The 14,114-nt window shown below is 36.1% G+C and overlaps 1 protein-coding gene across 5 annotated transcripts; it reads left to right on the forward strand.

Moving 5' to 3' along the window:
• Positions 1–8,157: 8,157 nt before the first annotated feature.
• Positions 8,158–10,623, forward strand: LOC147567415 (uncharacterized). Of its 5 annotated transcripts, none has more exons than XR_015237704.1 (5): positions 8,216–8,729; positions 9,118–9,196; positions 9,481–9,659; positions 10,101–10,281; positions 10,383–10,623. XR_015237704.1 is itself a non-coding variant. In XM_086669476.1 (5 exons), exons 2-4 carry the CDS (start codon positions 9,293–9,295, stop codon positions 10,177–10,179), a joined length of 285 nt encoding a protein of 94 aa, XP_086525602.1. In that variant the 5' UTR covers positions 8,216–8,729; positions 9,118–9,292; the 3' UTR covers positions 10,180–10,281; positions 10,383–10,623. The 5 variants fall into 5 exon arrangements, 3 of the variants coding, with proteins under 3 accessions (XP_086525595.1, XP_086525602.1, XP_086525587.1); XM_086669476.1 differs by having other exon boundaries at positions 9,118–9,296; positions 9,481–9,682; XR_015237703.1 differs by lacking the exon at positions 9,118–9,196 and having other exon boundaries at positions 8,158–8,729.
• Positions 10,624–14,114: the final 3,491 nt, after the last annotated feature.

Here is a 14,114-nt window from a genome sequence, read left to right on the forward strand (position 1 = left end):
GATTTCCCATGATGGATTCTATTTCACTATTAACAGCTTCTTTCCAGAATGGAGCTTCTGGAGTAGCCATTGCTTCTGTGAAAGTCCGAGGTTCATTTTCTACCATATAGGTTAGAAAATCAGGACCAAATGTCTTAGCTTTCTTTGTCCTTTTCCCTCTTCGAGGTTCGAGTGTTGTTTCCTCGATTTCCATATCATATTCTTTAGATGTTTCTAGACTTTCCTCTTCCTCATCTCTTACACGTTTTCTACTTTCAGATGAGACTTCTGAATTCTGTTTGAAAGGAAAGATGTGTTCAAAGAACTTAGCATCTCTCGATTCCAGAATGGTGTTTACGTGTATATCTTCGATTTCAGACTTCTGTACTAGAAATCTATAGGCGCCACTATTTATTGCGGGCCCTATGTATACACAGTCCACAGTTTTAGGTCCTATCTTGACCCGTTTAGGAGGAGGGACTAATACCTTCGCCAGACACCCCCACACTTTCGTGTACTTAAAGGATGGCATCCTTCCTTTCCATAACTCATATGGAATTTTACCGGTCTTTCTATGGGGTAACTTATTTAATAAGTGATTCGCCGATAATATCGCTTCCCCCCACAAGTTCTGAGGTAAACCAGAACTTATCAAGAAAGCGTTCATCATTTCCTTTAAGGTTCTGTTTTTCCGCTCTGCTACACCATTTTGTTGAGGTGTATAAGGAGCCGTTGTTTGATGAACTATGCCATTCTTCGCACATATCTCGGCGAAAGGAGATTCATATTCTCCACCTCGATCACTTCTCAAAGCCTTAATCTTTTTATTAAGTTGAGTTTCCACTTCGGTTTTATAAAGTTCGAACTTATCGACTGCTTCATCCTTACTTCTTAGTAAGTAGACATAGCAAAACCGAGTGGAGTCATCGATAAAAGTGATGAAGTACTTTTTACCTCCTCTGGTTTGAACCATCTTTAAGTCACAAATGTCACTATGAATTAAGTCTAGAGGTTCTGTATCTCGTTCTACAGATTCAAACGATGTCTTGGTCATCTTTGATTCTACACATGTTTGACATGTTCGTTTTGAATCAATTTCGACTTTTGGAATTAACTCTAAGTTCATTAATTTCTTTAATGACTTGTTATTCACATGTCCTAGTCTTTCATGCCAAATATTAAAGGACTCACCAATATAAACTGAATTATTAACTTTATTAATAATAGACGCCTTTGGCGTTACAGAGGTTACATTTAGTTTAAATAACCCCCCACATAAGTAGCCCTTCCCAACATACATCCCATTCTTAGACAGGACGAAGTTGTTTGACTCAAAGACTAGTTTGAACCCATTCTTACTTAGAAGAGAACCAGAAACCAGATTCTTTCGGATATCTGGAGCATGAAGTACATCGTTCAAAGTTACTTCCTTTCCTGAAGTGAACTTCAGAATGATCTTCCCTTTTCCTCTGACCTGGGTGGTTGAGTCGTTTCCCATGAACAGGGTTTCTCCTTCACTTATTTCGTTATAAGAGGAGAAGAGGCCTTTGTCACCACAAATGTGACGAGTAGCTCCGGTGTCGACCCACCACTCTCTCTGGTTGTTAACCAGGTTGACTTCAGATACCACTGCACAGAGGTTCAAGTTCTGAAGTTTCTCAGTCACTTCTTCGGCTTCAGTAACCATAGCACACAGGTTCTGAGTTTCGGTATCTTCTATCAGCGAGGCTTGGTCATTCGGCTTCTTTTGTCTGTTGCCGGTTTTGGAACGACAATCCTTTGCCATATGACCTCGTTTGCCACAGTTGTAGCATAGGCCGAACCTCGTCTTTTTCTTCGGCTTTCCTCCGTCTTTAGACAGATGCTTACGCTTCTTACTCGGACCGGTCTCTACGACGTTCACATTCGAGAGTCTTTCAGAGTTCTTCTCGGCAATGCGACTGTCCTCTTCGATTCGAAGCTTTAGGATGAGTTCTTCAAGGCTCATATCCTTATTCTTGTGGCGGAGATAATTTTTGAAGTCTTTCCACCCCGTGGGTAATTTTTCAATTAGGGCTCGGACCTGGAAAGGTTCATTCGTTATCATGTTCTCTGCCTGTAGTTCCTGTAGGAGACTCTGCAGTTCTTGGACCTGGATCATAACTGGTTTTGAATCAGTCATCTTGTAGTCCAAGAATCGTCCTACGATGAACTTCTTGACACCCGCCTTCTCAGTCTTATACTTATTGATAAGGGTGTCCCACAGTTGTTTAGACGTTTCTATAACCGAATATAGATTATAGAGTCCGTCATCTAGACTGTTCAGGATATAATTCTTGCACAAGAAGTCTTCTTGTTTCCATGCCTCTATTTCAGCGGTACGCTGTGCCTCATCCTCTATTTCTGCATGGGTGGGTCTCTCCTCGGTTAAGTATTTAACCAGACCCAATGTCGTTAGGTAGAACATCATCTTCAACTTCCATCGGTTGAAGTCAGTTCCTTTGAACTTCTCTGGTTTTTCCCCATTATTTGTGTTAGGCGGAATAACTCGCAGAGTGGTTCTTGTTCGTGCCATTTCCTTTTCTGAAACACACAGAAAGTATACCAAATTAATATCTTATAACCAGAGAAATAATAATAAAATGTCTTAAGATTGTTGTTCTCTGGTTATTAATCGATAAGTCGATTTCTCTCTGTCTTGGCTTGATTTAGACAGAGTTTCCTTTCTCTAACTTATAGAGAGATAAACTAATAAAGAATAATTAATATTCCTTCTTTCGGGCTAACCGTGATAGGTGTTAATTTAGTCGAGGCAAGAATAAATTCTCTTTCCTTAAGACATTTTACACCCCCGTAACAGTACCAAACGTTAGGGTGAATGCCTTCGGGATACAACGACTAACCTTTCAGAATTTTAAGATGGTACTTCTATATTCTGAAAGCGGACGAACCTGTGTCAGTATTATGAGCTCTTGGACTAATGCGAATGATCTTCTAGACGCTTCTGAAATTCAAGTTCACTCGAGACTTCTTTCTTCCTTTTCTAGATATTCTAGTCTATCCAGAACCTCTAGAAAAAACTTCTTTAATTAGATATTCTAGGCCAACCAGAACCTCTAATTGTTAGAAGGGAAGAGAAGAAGAGAATGAATTGAATTGATGAAAAATGAAGTGGGTTTGATGGGTTTATATAGGAATTGAATAGGTGTATAATGTCTTTTGGGTTCAAAAGACATAGCTGTTCGAAACCAGGGGCTATAACTGAATATTATAGTCGGTTTGATCTTGGGCCATTGGATCGCGCTTGAAAACGCGGACGGAACGCTGGCCGTCAGATCCGGTTACGCGTGCCCGCGAGAAGCCCGCAGATGAAGGCAGCTACCGTTAGATGCTAGCCCGGATCTATCCCGAACGCGGAAAGAACGCCATCTGTTGGATCGCGCGTAAACCCGCGCGATGAACGCTGACCGTCCAGATTGACGCGCGTCCTCTTCGCGCAAATGCCCCCTAACATGACTGTTCCTCTTTGACAGTTCAGTACCTATTTCAACCGTTTTTCGTTCAAACTTTAACCTTGAATTTCTCATTCATCCGGAATCGGATTTGAGTGATTCTTGGCTCTAAATTGTAGAGCTCGACGAGACGAACGCAATGGCGCGTTCCGTTTCTGAGTTTGACGAGTCGGCTCGAGCCAAAATAGGCTCCGATTCCAACACTAATTTGGGTAACACAATAAAGATAAAATCTTGCCTAAACTGTTATATTCATCCAAGTCTAAGAAGGAAACATATATCCTTCAAATATTCTCCAACAACAGCAAATGATTTTTTTTTATTAATGAAATTTTATTACTAAAATGTGTGCCCATCGATAAAAATTTCTGACCTCATTACAGATCTTAATAATCTAACAAAATACAATAAAATATAAAGACACGTATCATCCCCTCCCTTGGACAAAGAAAAAACACTCCAACTCAAACTTGCAATTTGTGTTTCAGTCATTTACATCAATTACATTTTCCAAGGAAGTTTGAAGTCAAATGTCTGAGTGGTCTTTTCTTGATACTGATACAAACCATCTTGACGAGCTGACCATTTGCATTCTTTTACGCAAACACCATTTTCTCTCTCATAATTGTAAATGTCAAAGCTAAAGTCAATTTGATTCCCCCGAAAATCAGTCCACCAAGTACTGCACCAAAATAATGTTGTCCCAAAGATGTTGGGTTTAAAGTGCCAATGTACAAACTCATTATAAGCAAGTGAATGCTCGCCTAAGTCATCATCTCTTGATTGGCAGTGCACGCGTAGAGTTACGTTATTGGATATATCATTTTGTAAATAAACATGATGCACTTTAAACATCCGAAACGCATCACCAGCTGACGAAAACTCAACAAACATAGCTAAAAATATTGTCACCACTGCAACAACATAAGTATAACTCTGACTCCTAACAAACCCCATTTTAGTTATATGTTTGTGTTTTTGGTGTTGAAGTAGACTAGTCATATATATGTTTGTGATACGGGATATTTTGGTAATTTTAACCGGTTTCACATAAATACTCTCATGAGATGAAATATCCTAAGGCTCGTGGTATATTGTTTTCCTGATTTTGTAAGGAAATTTTATAATTTCAAAATTTCAACAAGATTTTATTCCTCCAATATTTTGTCTCATCGTATATTTCCTATCCCTTCCTATTCACGATTCTCTTTCACCAAAAATCTTTGGTAATGATAGAACAAATGCATAATTGCGAGGAATTTAAGTCATAGATTCTACTAGATAAGACCCGTGCCCGTAAAGTACATTGAATTCAAAATTCAAAATTTATTGACATAACACTTTCTAAGCAAGACAAGACAATTTCAATGTACTATTGATCATGGTCAAACTACCCTAGGCCTACTCTTATCGCTCAATATATTATTAAGTGAGTTTTTAATTAATGTTCTACTAATCGAGTTACTTAAATTTATAAGATCTCACACCGAGAAGAAGAAAAATTCAAAATTGAATAACATAACACTTTGTAAGAAAAACAAAATAATTTCAATTTCACATTGACATTTAAGAAAACACTTTCTGAGCAAGGCAAACTCAAGAGAAATTTACTACATACGCCAATTTAAATATTACTTTCTAAAGAAGAATCAGTGTTCCTAAACTATTTAATAGTTTAACTAGATAAAAGTTGTGTTAGTAGTAATTAGTAAACGTTGAAATATGTCAGCTGGAAGATGCAAACACATAAACCTTCTAAAAGACATCTGAATTGGTGAAACAAAAAATTAAACTGACCAGACGCGAATATTGATATTGGCAGCAAAAGGGAAGAGCAACCAAAAAAATAGAAGAATAAACTTGAAACTTAGATAAATAATAGGGGAGGTAATCCCTTGTTTCTGTAGATATTGATGAGCATCAAAAGAGTAAGTTCAACTTTTGTATCATACTCCATGATGTGGTTTCAGTTATAGATTTCAATTCAAGTTTTGAAAGCGAAGTGTTGAATAGGGAAGAGGGCAAGAAAAGCAACGACTTAATTTGATTGTCAACTTCAATTGAAACAACAAAGATATGTCCAAGATACAAAAGAATATAGGAAACAACTAAGAGGAGTGTGATTTTTATGTTTTCGTAGCCGTCGTTGAACTTGCATAGTTTATCTTTTAACGACATTTCAGGCCTCTGTGTGATGAGATTGGTATGAACCAAGGTAGCGATTATTTCACTGCTAACTGTGAAGAACTTACATAGTGTAATACACAGGTAATGAAGTTAACTTTTTCTTAAGGGACCTTCTTCTCTTATTGAACTTAATGAACATCACCATTGTGGATATCCATTGATTCCTAAAGAAGTTAGGCTCTACTATTGCATGGGAAAACTAGTAGTGTCCTAAAATAATCAGTCAAAGTATAAGGGAAGAACATAAACAAATGATACAAAACTGGGAAAGAGTATAGTTCTAACAAAAGAGGAAGGGAATAAAATTGAACACCATTTCGTCCAACAAGATGTTAATGAAGTACGATTTGTTTCACCCTGATCCGAGATGAATCAATGATAAAAAAATTCTCAAACATAAACACAATATTCCCTCTGTTACATCTAGTTATTCTTCATTAACCAATTATTTTACCATAAGATCTTTGGGACACCCGGGCGATGCCGGCCAAAGGGACTTCGACAATCAAGTTAGTAAACTTGCAAGAAAAGTAATAAATATGTGAATGATGCCCCTGGAATGTGGCTGGAGTGTGGTGCAGCTCTTATAATGGCCAGAGCACGATCTCCGTATGGATTAGACTGACTTGCGTAAAGAGAAAATATGATCGCTTACCAGGCATGTCGCTGGGTAAGGGCAAGGCAGCCCTGGAGAGGTTTTCCTTGAATGAAGTGGAAAGTCTGCCTTCGTGAAAGGTCGACCTAATATCTTGCAAAAGGAAATCACGTGGGTTAAGAAAGGATCTGACCTTCTAGCTAAAGTAGGCAGTCTCTTAGGAGAGATAAAATAAACAACCTCCTTTGTAGGAGAGATAAAGTAGGCAACCTCATGTGTAAGAGAGATAAAGAGACAACCATTGTAGGAGAGATAAAGTAGGCAACCTCCTGTGTAAGAGAGATAAAGAGACAACCTCCTCTCTTGGAGAGATAAAATAGGTAACTTCTTCTGTAAGAGAGATAAAGTAGACAACCTCATTGAAAGTAGACGGCCTCCTTGATAAAGTAGTGATTAGGAGGGAGAAAGTACATGCTTACTTCCCAAGGTAAGGTCTTGTACTCTCTGGGTGTAAGACCATAATGATGTTTGGATGAGAGAGAGAGAGAGCAAAACTATATGAGAGAGAAAGTAATGGATTCGTTGATTGCCAAGAAATTAGATGTGATCTTTTGTATCATTGTGACATCAACCACTTTATAGTGTTCCTTTATCTAAGTGATATTGACCGCTTTAATGGGTAAATTGACCGCTTTAATGAGTATGTTGACGTCCCCGTTGGCTGTCAGCAACACCCCAACGGATATATGGACGGAGTGTCTTGTGGATTATCTGATGTGTTGTTACTTTGGACGCGACACCACGTGAGGAGATTATGGGGACCCCATATGAGTAACTTTGGGTGCCCGAAGATGAATGAGCCAGGTCTATTGTCATCTAGTTTTCGGGTTTAGCTTTCACGTTGGCCCATTGATCATGGATTTTTAGGGGCGCTTATGATGACAGAGTTTGACCCATACAACCTTCATTTAACAATTTTTTTTTGGGAGGTTCTTAATCTATATAATAAAACGTAATGTGTTTGTGGTGACTGGGACAAATCAAAAGACAAATCCAGCCGTTTGTTACATTTTCGATAGCATCCTCACCCTTTGATCTATTACCTACCCAGAAAAAAGATAATTTATTCACTCAATGCAAGAAAAATCTGGACCGTTAGGGCAGGTTAAACGGCCTAGAATTTGGACGGTCTAATCCCCGTCTTTATCTTATAATAACAATAGCTTCGAACAACCCAGAATTTGGATTGTTTTCTCTCCTCATCCTCCATAAAAAAAAAATTTGTTACAAAAACGAGTAAAAGTCTTCATCATGAAATGAAGACCTTCGTTACCAAATCGGACGTTAGAATCTTCCTAAACTCCTTCAATTTACAACAACATCATCGATGGTATGACTTCCTATAAAACTCATTCCCTTTAGCAATCGCTCTCAAGTAAGTATTGTTCCCCTAATTTGTTTGATTGTGTTTTAGTTGCTACTATGGTGTTGGATCACACTGATGACACACTTATGTTAATCTATTTTATTACTGTTCTAATCGACACACTGGCGACATAATATGTTCTAATTGTTTTGAATTTTTTTGCAGTTCAGTTTTTTCAGGGGCGTGGGTGAGGGGGTGCGAGCGGTGCGACGGCACCGAGCCCCCTTCTCCCTAAGGGCCCCTTTTATGAAAAATTGATGCAGTGATAACTCATATCAATTGAAAAGCCACACTAAAAGATATAGATAAGATAGCTAAGCCAGTGTATTTCCAGCCTCTAAACACAGAGGTTGCGGGTTCAAGTCCAATAAGGAGCTTCCAATATATATTTTTTTTTTTGCATTTATTTATAGCACGGAGGAGACCTGTTGTTATTTTCTTTATAGGCACTTTAAGGCCCAATGTTATTTTTGTAGGTAGACCTGATTTAGGCTAAATGGTTGATAATCCAATGTTATTTTTTGTTGGCCAGGAGAGACTTCTAAGCAAGGGGCTCCGATTAAAATTTCGCACCGGCCCCTAAATTCTCAGCCACGCCACTGAGTTTGTTCTAAAGATTATTTGTTTCCTCAAGAAATTGATGCTAATTTCTTTTTGCTATGATCTTCATGAAAATATAAAAGCTAGAATCAACGAGTAATCTTTAAGAGGAATTCACAAAACTGGTATCAACAAAGAAGATAATGGTAAAAGGCTCATCAAACAATTAGAAATATTTTTATGCTTTCTTTTTCTTCAATTTTTACTTCCTATTAGAGCTTCTCCATAATTTACCCATTCAATTTCGAGATGTTATTAGAGTATTAGAACTTGTAAATCAGAAATTGTTGTCAAGGTGTTTGATAAAATGCTTCAACTAGAATGTGGAAAAGTAGAAGATGTTTGACGGGAAGAGAATTAATGATAGTAGTATTAGTCCAGATGATTAAAGTGTTTTTGAAGATGATAATAGGAGAACCAGTACAGGTCTCAATCCTCTTCGTAATAACAGGTAAGTTGAGATTATGGAGATTTTTTGTTTTTTTTATTCTTATGAAGTTTATGGTCCTATTTGCTAATTATCAGATTCTCGCTGCATTCTTAGTTGAATATTATTTTTTTGATTCACAAGTATCTGTTAATCTTGCAATGTGGAGACTCTTTCATTTGTTTGGTTAATGATGTATTTCTCCTAACAAATCTAGCTTTAGGAATTAGGATATTTTAGCAACACATTGGACTTGCAATTGTTAGATTTATTGAAATTAATTCGTATGTTGAAAGGATAACTTAAAGGTATATTATTTTTCTTTTTGTTGTACTCTACAGATTTTGTTAACCATAATAATATCTCTTTGTTTCATCTTTGTTTGTCTCCTTGCTGAATGCGGGACCTTCAGGTGGTTCATTCTCTTATACATATTATTGGACATCAAAGAACATATAGAGCTTCTGATGTCGTTCCCAGCTTTAGTTAAAGTGAGTTGCGGAATGCGCTAATCATGTTGAGAATATTTTTCAAGTACGTCATTGGTACTCATAACTGTGATTGTAGTTGCATAAAGTGCAGCCTACATGGGTAATAATACTAACTATTGTATTAGGATAAAAGCTTAACCAACATTTACTAAACTATATATGGGTGGAACATTACTGTTTCTAACTTGATTTTAAGACAAAGTTAACCATACAAAGCAGTAGATAATCATCAGTGGTAATGATGTGTTTTCAAATAGATATTAATATATGATTAAATTTTGTAGCTGTTGAAACTGCTCTTTGTGGTTTTCTTTCTCGAGTTGTTAGCTTGGAACCGATCCTCCTAAGGGGGTTCTCTGATTCTCCTAGTACTAGGAAAACTCTATTGGCTAGATCGGCAACAACAAACTTGATACTTGCGTCATTCATGTCGTTGGAAGTTAGCTTGTTCAGACTTGTATTGGTGAGCTTACATAACTTTGCCAGGTTATTTCTTGCATTATTCTAGATAATATTTTTCACCTAGATATTACTATAGTTACTCCAGTTTAACATGACCGTTGTGCCTGCCTCGTGACATAGTATTTCTTGTTTAATATCATACACATGTAAATTGCCCCCTCAAAGAAAGCTTGCCCGGTCTTCTTCGTTGTCGTAGATGCCACCAGGGGTGCACCTTTTGACGGAGGTGTTTGTGAGGATAATGAGATCCAATGTACTATGCTTGATATTTTCAAATCAAGTTCATGAATTTGATGCTAGAGGAAACATTTAAGTGCCCATGGCAACCAACAGATTGGCAAAAGTTATCCTTCAAAATGAACAGCTTGACTCTCGAGAAATCTCAACTTAATTTTGGTTTTTTGTACATCACGATTTGATACATGTTTCTAATCAATTTTAGGTATGACGCTTTGGATTCATCAAACTATGTCTTGGAGACTTGGACGATTAGATCAATAGGTCGAATTCGGGTTACCTGATTTGGAAACAGGAGACATATTTTAGTTCCCCACAATAACAATGAATTGTGAAAGAAATATCATGTTTGAGCTCTAACCTCTCCTTCACCTAAATTTTCAGTGGTAAGTTATCTTAATTCTTTTGTTTGTAATGTTATTGTCATGCCCAATACACGACTTCTCTATAATTTACTTATATATGTTTGTTTGATTTGGCGAATCAGGAGCAGACATAAGAAGTGTGTGTATAGAAGGAGGAATGCATGCGATTACAGTACAAAGAAAGACAATATCGGAGAAACATTTCTTAAATGTAGTGGTGGTGAAGGGATACCAAAAGTTTGGTTCAACTCCCAATTACATAGTTTACAACTAATTTTTTCTAATAACTTTGAATATGAAATCTACTTTTGGATGTATTGTATGTTACATTTACTTTATATTTTCGATGATATGCTGACAACCTACGCTTCTTTTGTTTTTCATAGTCGCACAATAATGAACTCAGTGGTTTTTCCTAAAAAATCTAAATTTGAGATTTATACTTGGATGTATTGTATGTTACATTTACTTTATATACGATGATATCTAGACTAACTTTGGTGAAAGGTGTTTATGACGAAAAAGAAAAACTACCATGTTAAATACTATAGGAGGGGAACTGTGTATATACCAAGTTAGCATGGACTATAATGGCGATTTGTTCTCAAAGACATTTAGATCCCTATAGTATTTTCTTGTGATATCTAACATACTTATAAGTGCAATAAATAGTTTGTACTAATACGATGGATTTGCTTAAAATGTAAAAGAAAAACTATGCAGTCCGAAAAAAAATACTTGAAATGGGGGCTTTAGTTAGTCCATTGCTTTTTAGTTATTCCTCCTATGATGTGATAAATACACCTACCCTTGCCCTATGAGCACGGGCTATACCTAGTTTATTATATAAAACACAATGTTTTTTCTGACTGGGACAAACGAAAAAATAAATCTAGTCGTTCGACCTTCAGATCTATTACCTACCCTGGAAAAAAATTGGTTCACCATGAAAGAAAGTAAATAAAATGGTGAATCTTGACCATCAAATTGCAATCAATCAGGTGAAATTAACTACTATGGACCGTCATTTGATCATAATCTCAATTTTAATTTGCAGTTATCAATCTCTTCACTCCGTCCTTTAAAGTTTTCAATCCGTAACACACCTTAAATGTGGGCTCTCCCTCTCTTCAATCCATCTTTTTACTCATTTTGATGATTACACATCCAAACTTTAAATTGCATCAGTTATTCATCAAGTCTGGAGACAAAACCCTATCATGGCTCACCCTCTCTTTACAATCTATTCTATCCTGATTAGGGCATAAAGATACCATTAGAAAAGGGTAGATTAATTCCTAAATGTTTCTTCTTTACTTCTAGGGTGTGTTTGATTACGAGTTTCCCGGGGAAAATAGAAACACTTTCCCTAAAATTTTAGATTTTCATGTGTTTGTTAGGATTTGCAGGGAATCATAAATTTTCCCTCATGTGACCAAAATTTCCTGAATTTCCATGAAACGAGGGAAAGTTTTGACCCACCTCCCCCCTAAGAATCTCTCCGACCCTCTCTCCCACCTTACCATATTTCTCTCAACTACTTTAACCCATCAATCTTCATCTACTACTAAACACCTTCTTTGAGTAGAAATTTCCAGGACATCTTCTTCAACGAAAGTTTGGGGCAAAATCTCCAGGGATATCTTTAGGAAGTTTTATCTAGGTCTAGATTAATTCTAACTTTGTGATCGAATAAAAGGTGAACGTTTATCTCACAATTTCTTGTAACTATCCTTGTTAATAAAAACCAATTTCAGTGGTATGATTCCAATGACTATATTTATTTATGAGAGAAATATTCAAAGTCATAAAATTTTATTTCATTGACTTGGTTTATTCACATTTTTGTATTTCATTGATTTGGTAGTTTACTGTAGAGTCATAACTTATGTTTTACTATTGAAAATCTTAGCTAGATACAAATGATGTAACAGTTTGAATCATTGTTGACAAACTGTTCGATGAAATGTCCACAAGAGAACTAGTCTTTATCCCTACTTTCTAACTTATTCCATTGTTCTCATTAGTTATCCATTTTGTTTTCTTAATATCATTCTTTAATTATCTCATTTTGGGTTCATCAATTTCATGTTTATTGTTTATGAAATCAAAGTTTTTTTTGAAATATATGAATACAAAAAATACGATAGGCATTTCGTTACTTTTACGTGCTTGTTATTTTATTGTGGTTTGGATGTTTTGAGATTTGATAAGATGAAGATGTAGTGATTGAATATGTTTTTAATCCAAATTGAAGTTCGTGATTAACCCGAAACAAATCATCTTATGTCTCCCGTTTATCTACTAAAAATGGGTTTAGTTCAAGGTCTAGGTTATTGAAATTCCAAATTTTAGAACTGCATTAAAAGAGGATAATAACCTGATTATGAGAGGAATGAGAATGATGGTGAACAACTTTATTTTTCCGTGGTGAACCAAACAATAGAAACTTTAGAAAATGTTTCAAAAGAATCATTTTTTAAATGAAAATGTAACCCAGAGAAACACTTTCACTTTTTATTTTCCTTTCCCCACCTTGTAATCAAACACAACCCTAATTTCTGAGATTCCTCCCTAAATATCGTATCTCAGGTAAGTTGCCCAATCGATTTCAATGATTTTTGGTTCTTATTAGAGTGAGTTAGCTTATGTGAGCTTATGAGAAGATTCAAGCATTGTGGGTGCCTATAGACGTCTGTCTAATACTAGTGTAAGTATAACCAAGTCTGTTAAGACTTAGGTTATAACTAACAGTTTGAGATTCTGTTAGAAGTTAGTTAGGAGTTAGTTTTCCGTCTCTCTCTCTAGAAGTAACAAACTCTCTCTCTCTACAACAACTTGTATCAGATATATAAAGTGATTCAATCACTAATTGTAATTACTTTTAATGAAAAAAGATCAAAGAGAAAGTTTCATAGAGTTTATAATTTCTTCATGGTATCAGAGTTCAGAGTTTAACTAAAGATAAATCACGCTTCGAATTTAGCTTCTTCTTCTTCTTCTTCGTTCAATCACCATAATCAGTCAATCTCACACATTTCTAATTTTGTTTCTGATAAGCTAGATGGATCTAACTATCTAGTTTGGAAAGATCAAGTGGAGATGATTCTTTATGGAGCTGATCTCATTTCCTATGTCGATGGATCGATTGAAGAACCACAAAAGTTTATTATCGAAAATGATCGAGAAGTTATAAATCCTGAGTTTTTGTTATGGAAGAAACAAGATAGTATTGTTCAATCTTGTTTGAAGGCGGCATTCTCACAAGAAGTGAAATCATATGTGCTAGGTTTAAAAACCTCAGCTCAGATTTGGTTTAGCTCGATCTTATTTACACAGAGGAATTTGAAGCCAAGAAAGACCTTCTTGGTGCTCAAATTCATTCTATAAAGAAAGAAAAGTCTTCCATTAGTGAATACCTAAGGAGGATCAAGTCTCTTGCAGATGCTTTATCGGCTGTAAATGATAAGGTAAGTGATAAAGAACTTTGTCGAATTACCTTATTAGGATTAGGCAAAGATTTCCGCCAGTTTGTGATTTCAATTAATAATAGAGAAGGAAGGATTACCTTTCCTGAACTTCGATCAAAATTGTTACATCATGAACAATGACTTTTAAATGAATCACAAGATGAGCCAGAAATTACATTCTTTGGAAATATAGCACAATACAAACATAGATCACAACAAGATCATAGACAGCAATCTCAGGCTAAAGCATATCAAAATTACAAGAAAAAGATCACACATGATCATTATTCAACAGATAGGCTAAAATTGGGGGTTTCCTCCTCAAATAAAGGCAAAACACTCATAGATAGATCCAAATTGGGTCAAAAGGCGGAAAATTTCGAT

Source organism: Eschscholzia californica, unplaced genomic scaffold (assembly GCF_041429995.1).
Source record: "Eschscholzia californica isolate CP2 unplaced genomic scaffold, dmEscCali1.0.p SCAF_1, whole genome shotgun sequence".
NCBI lineage: Eukaryota > Viridiplantae > Streptophyta > Magnoliopsida > Ranunculales > Papaveraceae > Eschscholzia > Eschscholzia californica.

What these genes read in the sequence shown, in the direction of transcription:
- LOC147567415 (XM_086669469.1), top strand. Translation starts at nt 8,600, where the DNA reads ATGTGGAAAAGTAGAAGATGTTTGACGGGAAGAGAATTAATGATAGTA. An exon ending in AATCCTCTTCGTAATAACAG is followed by an intron (nt 8,730 to 9,480) that starts GTAAGTTGAGAT and finishes TAAATTTTGTAG; the next exon opens with CTGTTGAAACTGCTCTTTGT. An exon ending in AGCTTACATAACTTTGCCAG is followed by an intron (nt 9,683 to 10,100) that starts GTTATTTCTTGC and finishes AATCAATTTTAG; the next exon opens with GTATGACGCTTTGGATTCAT.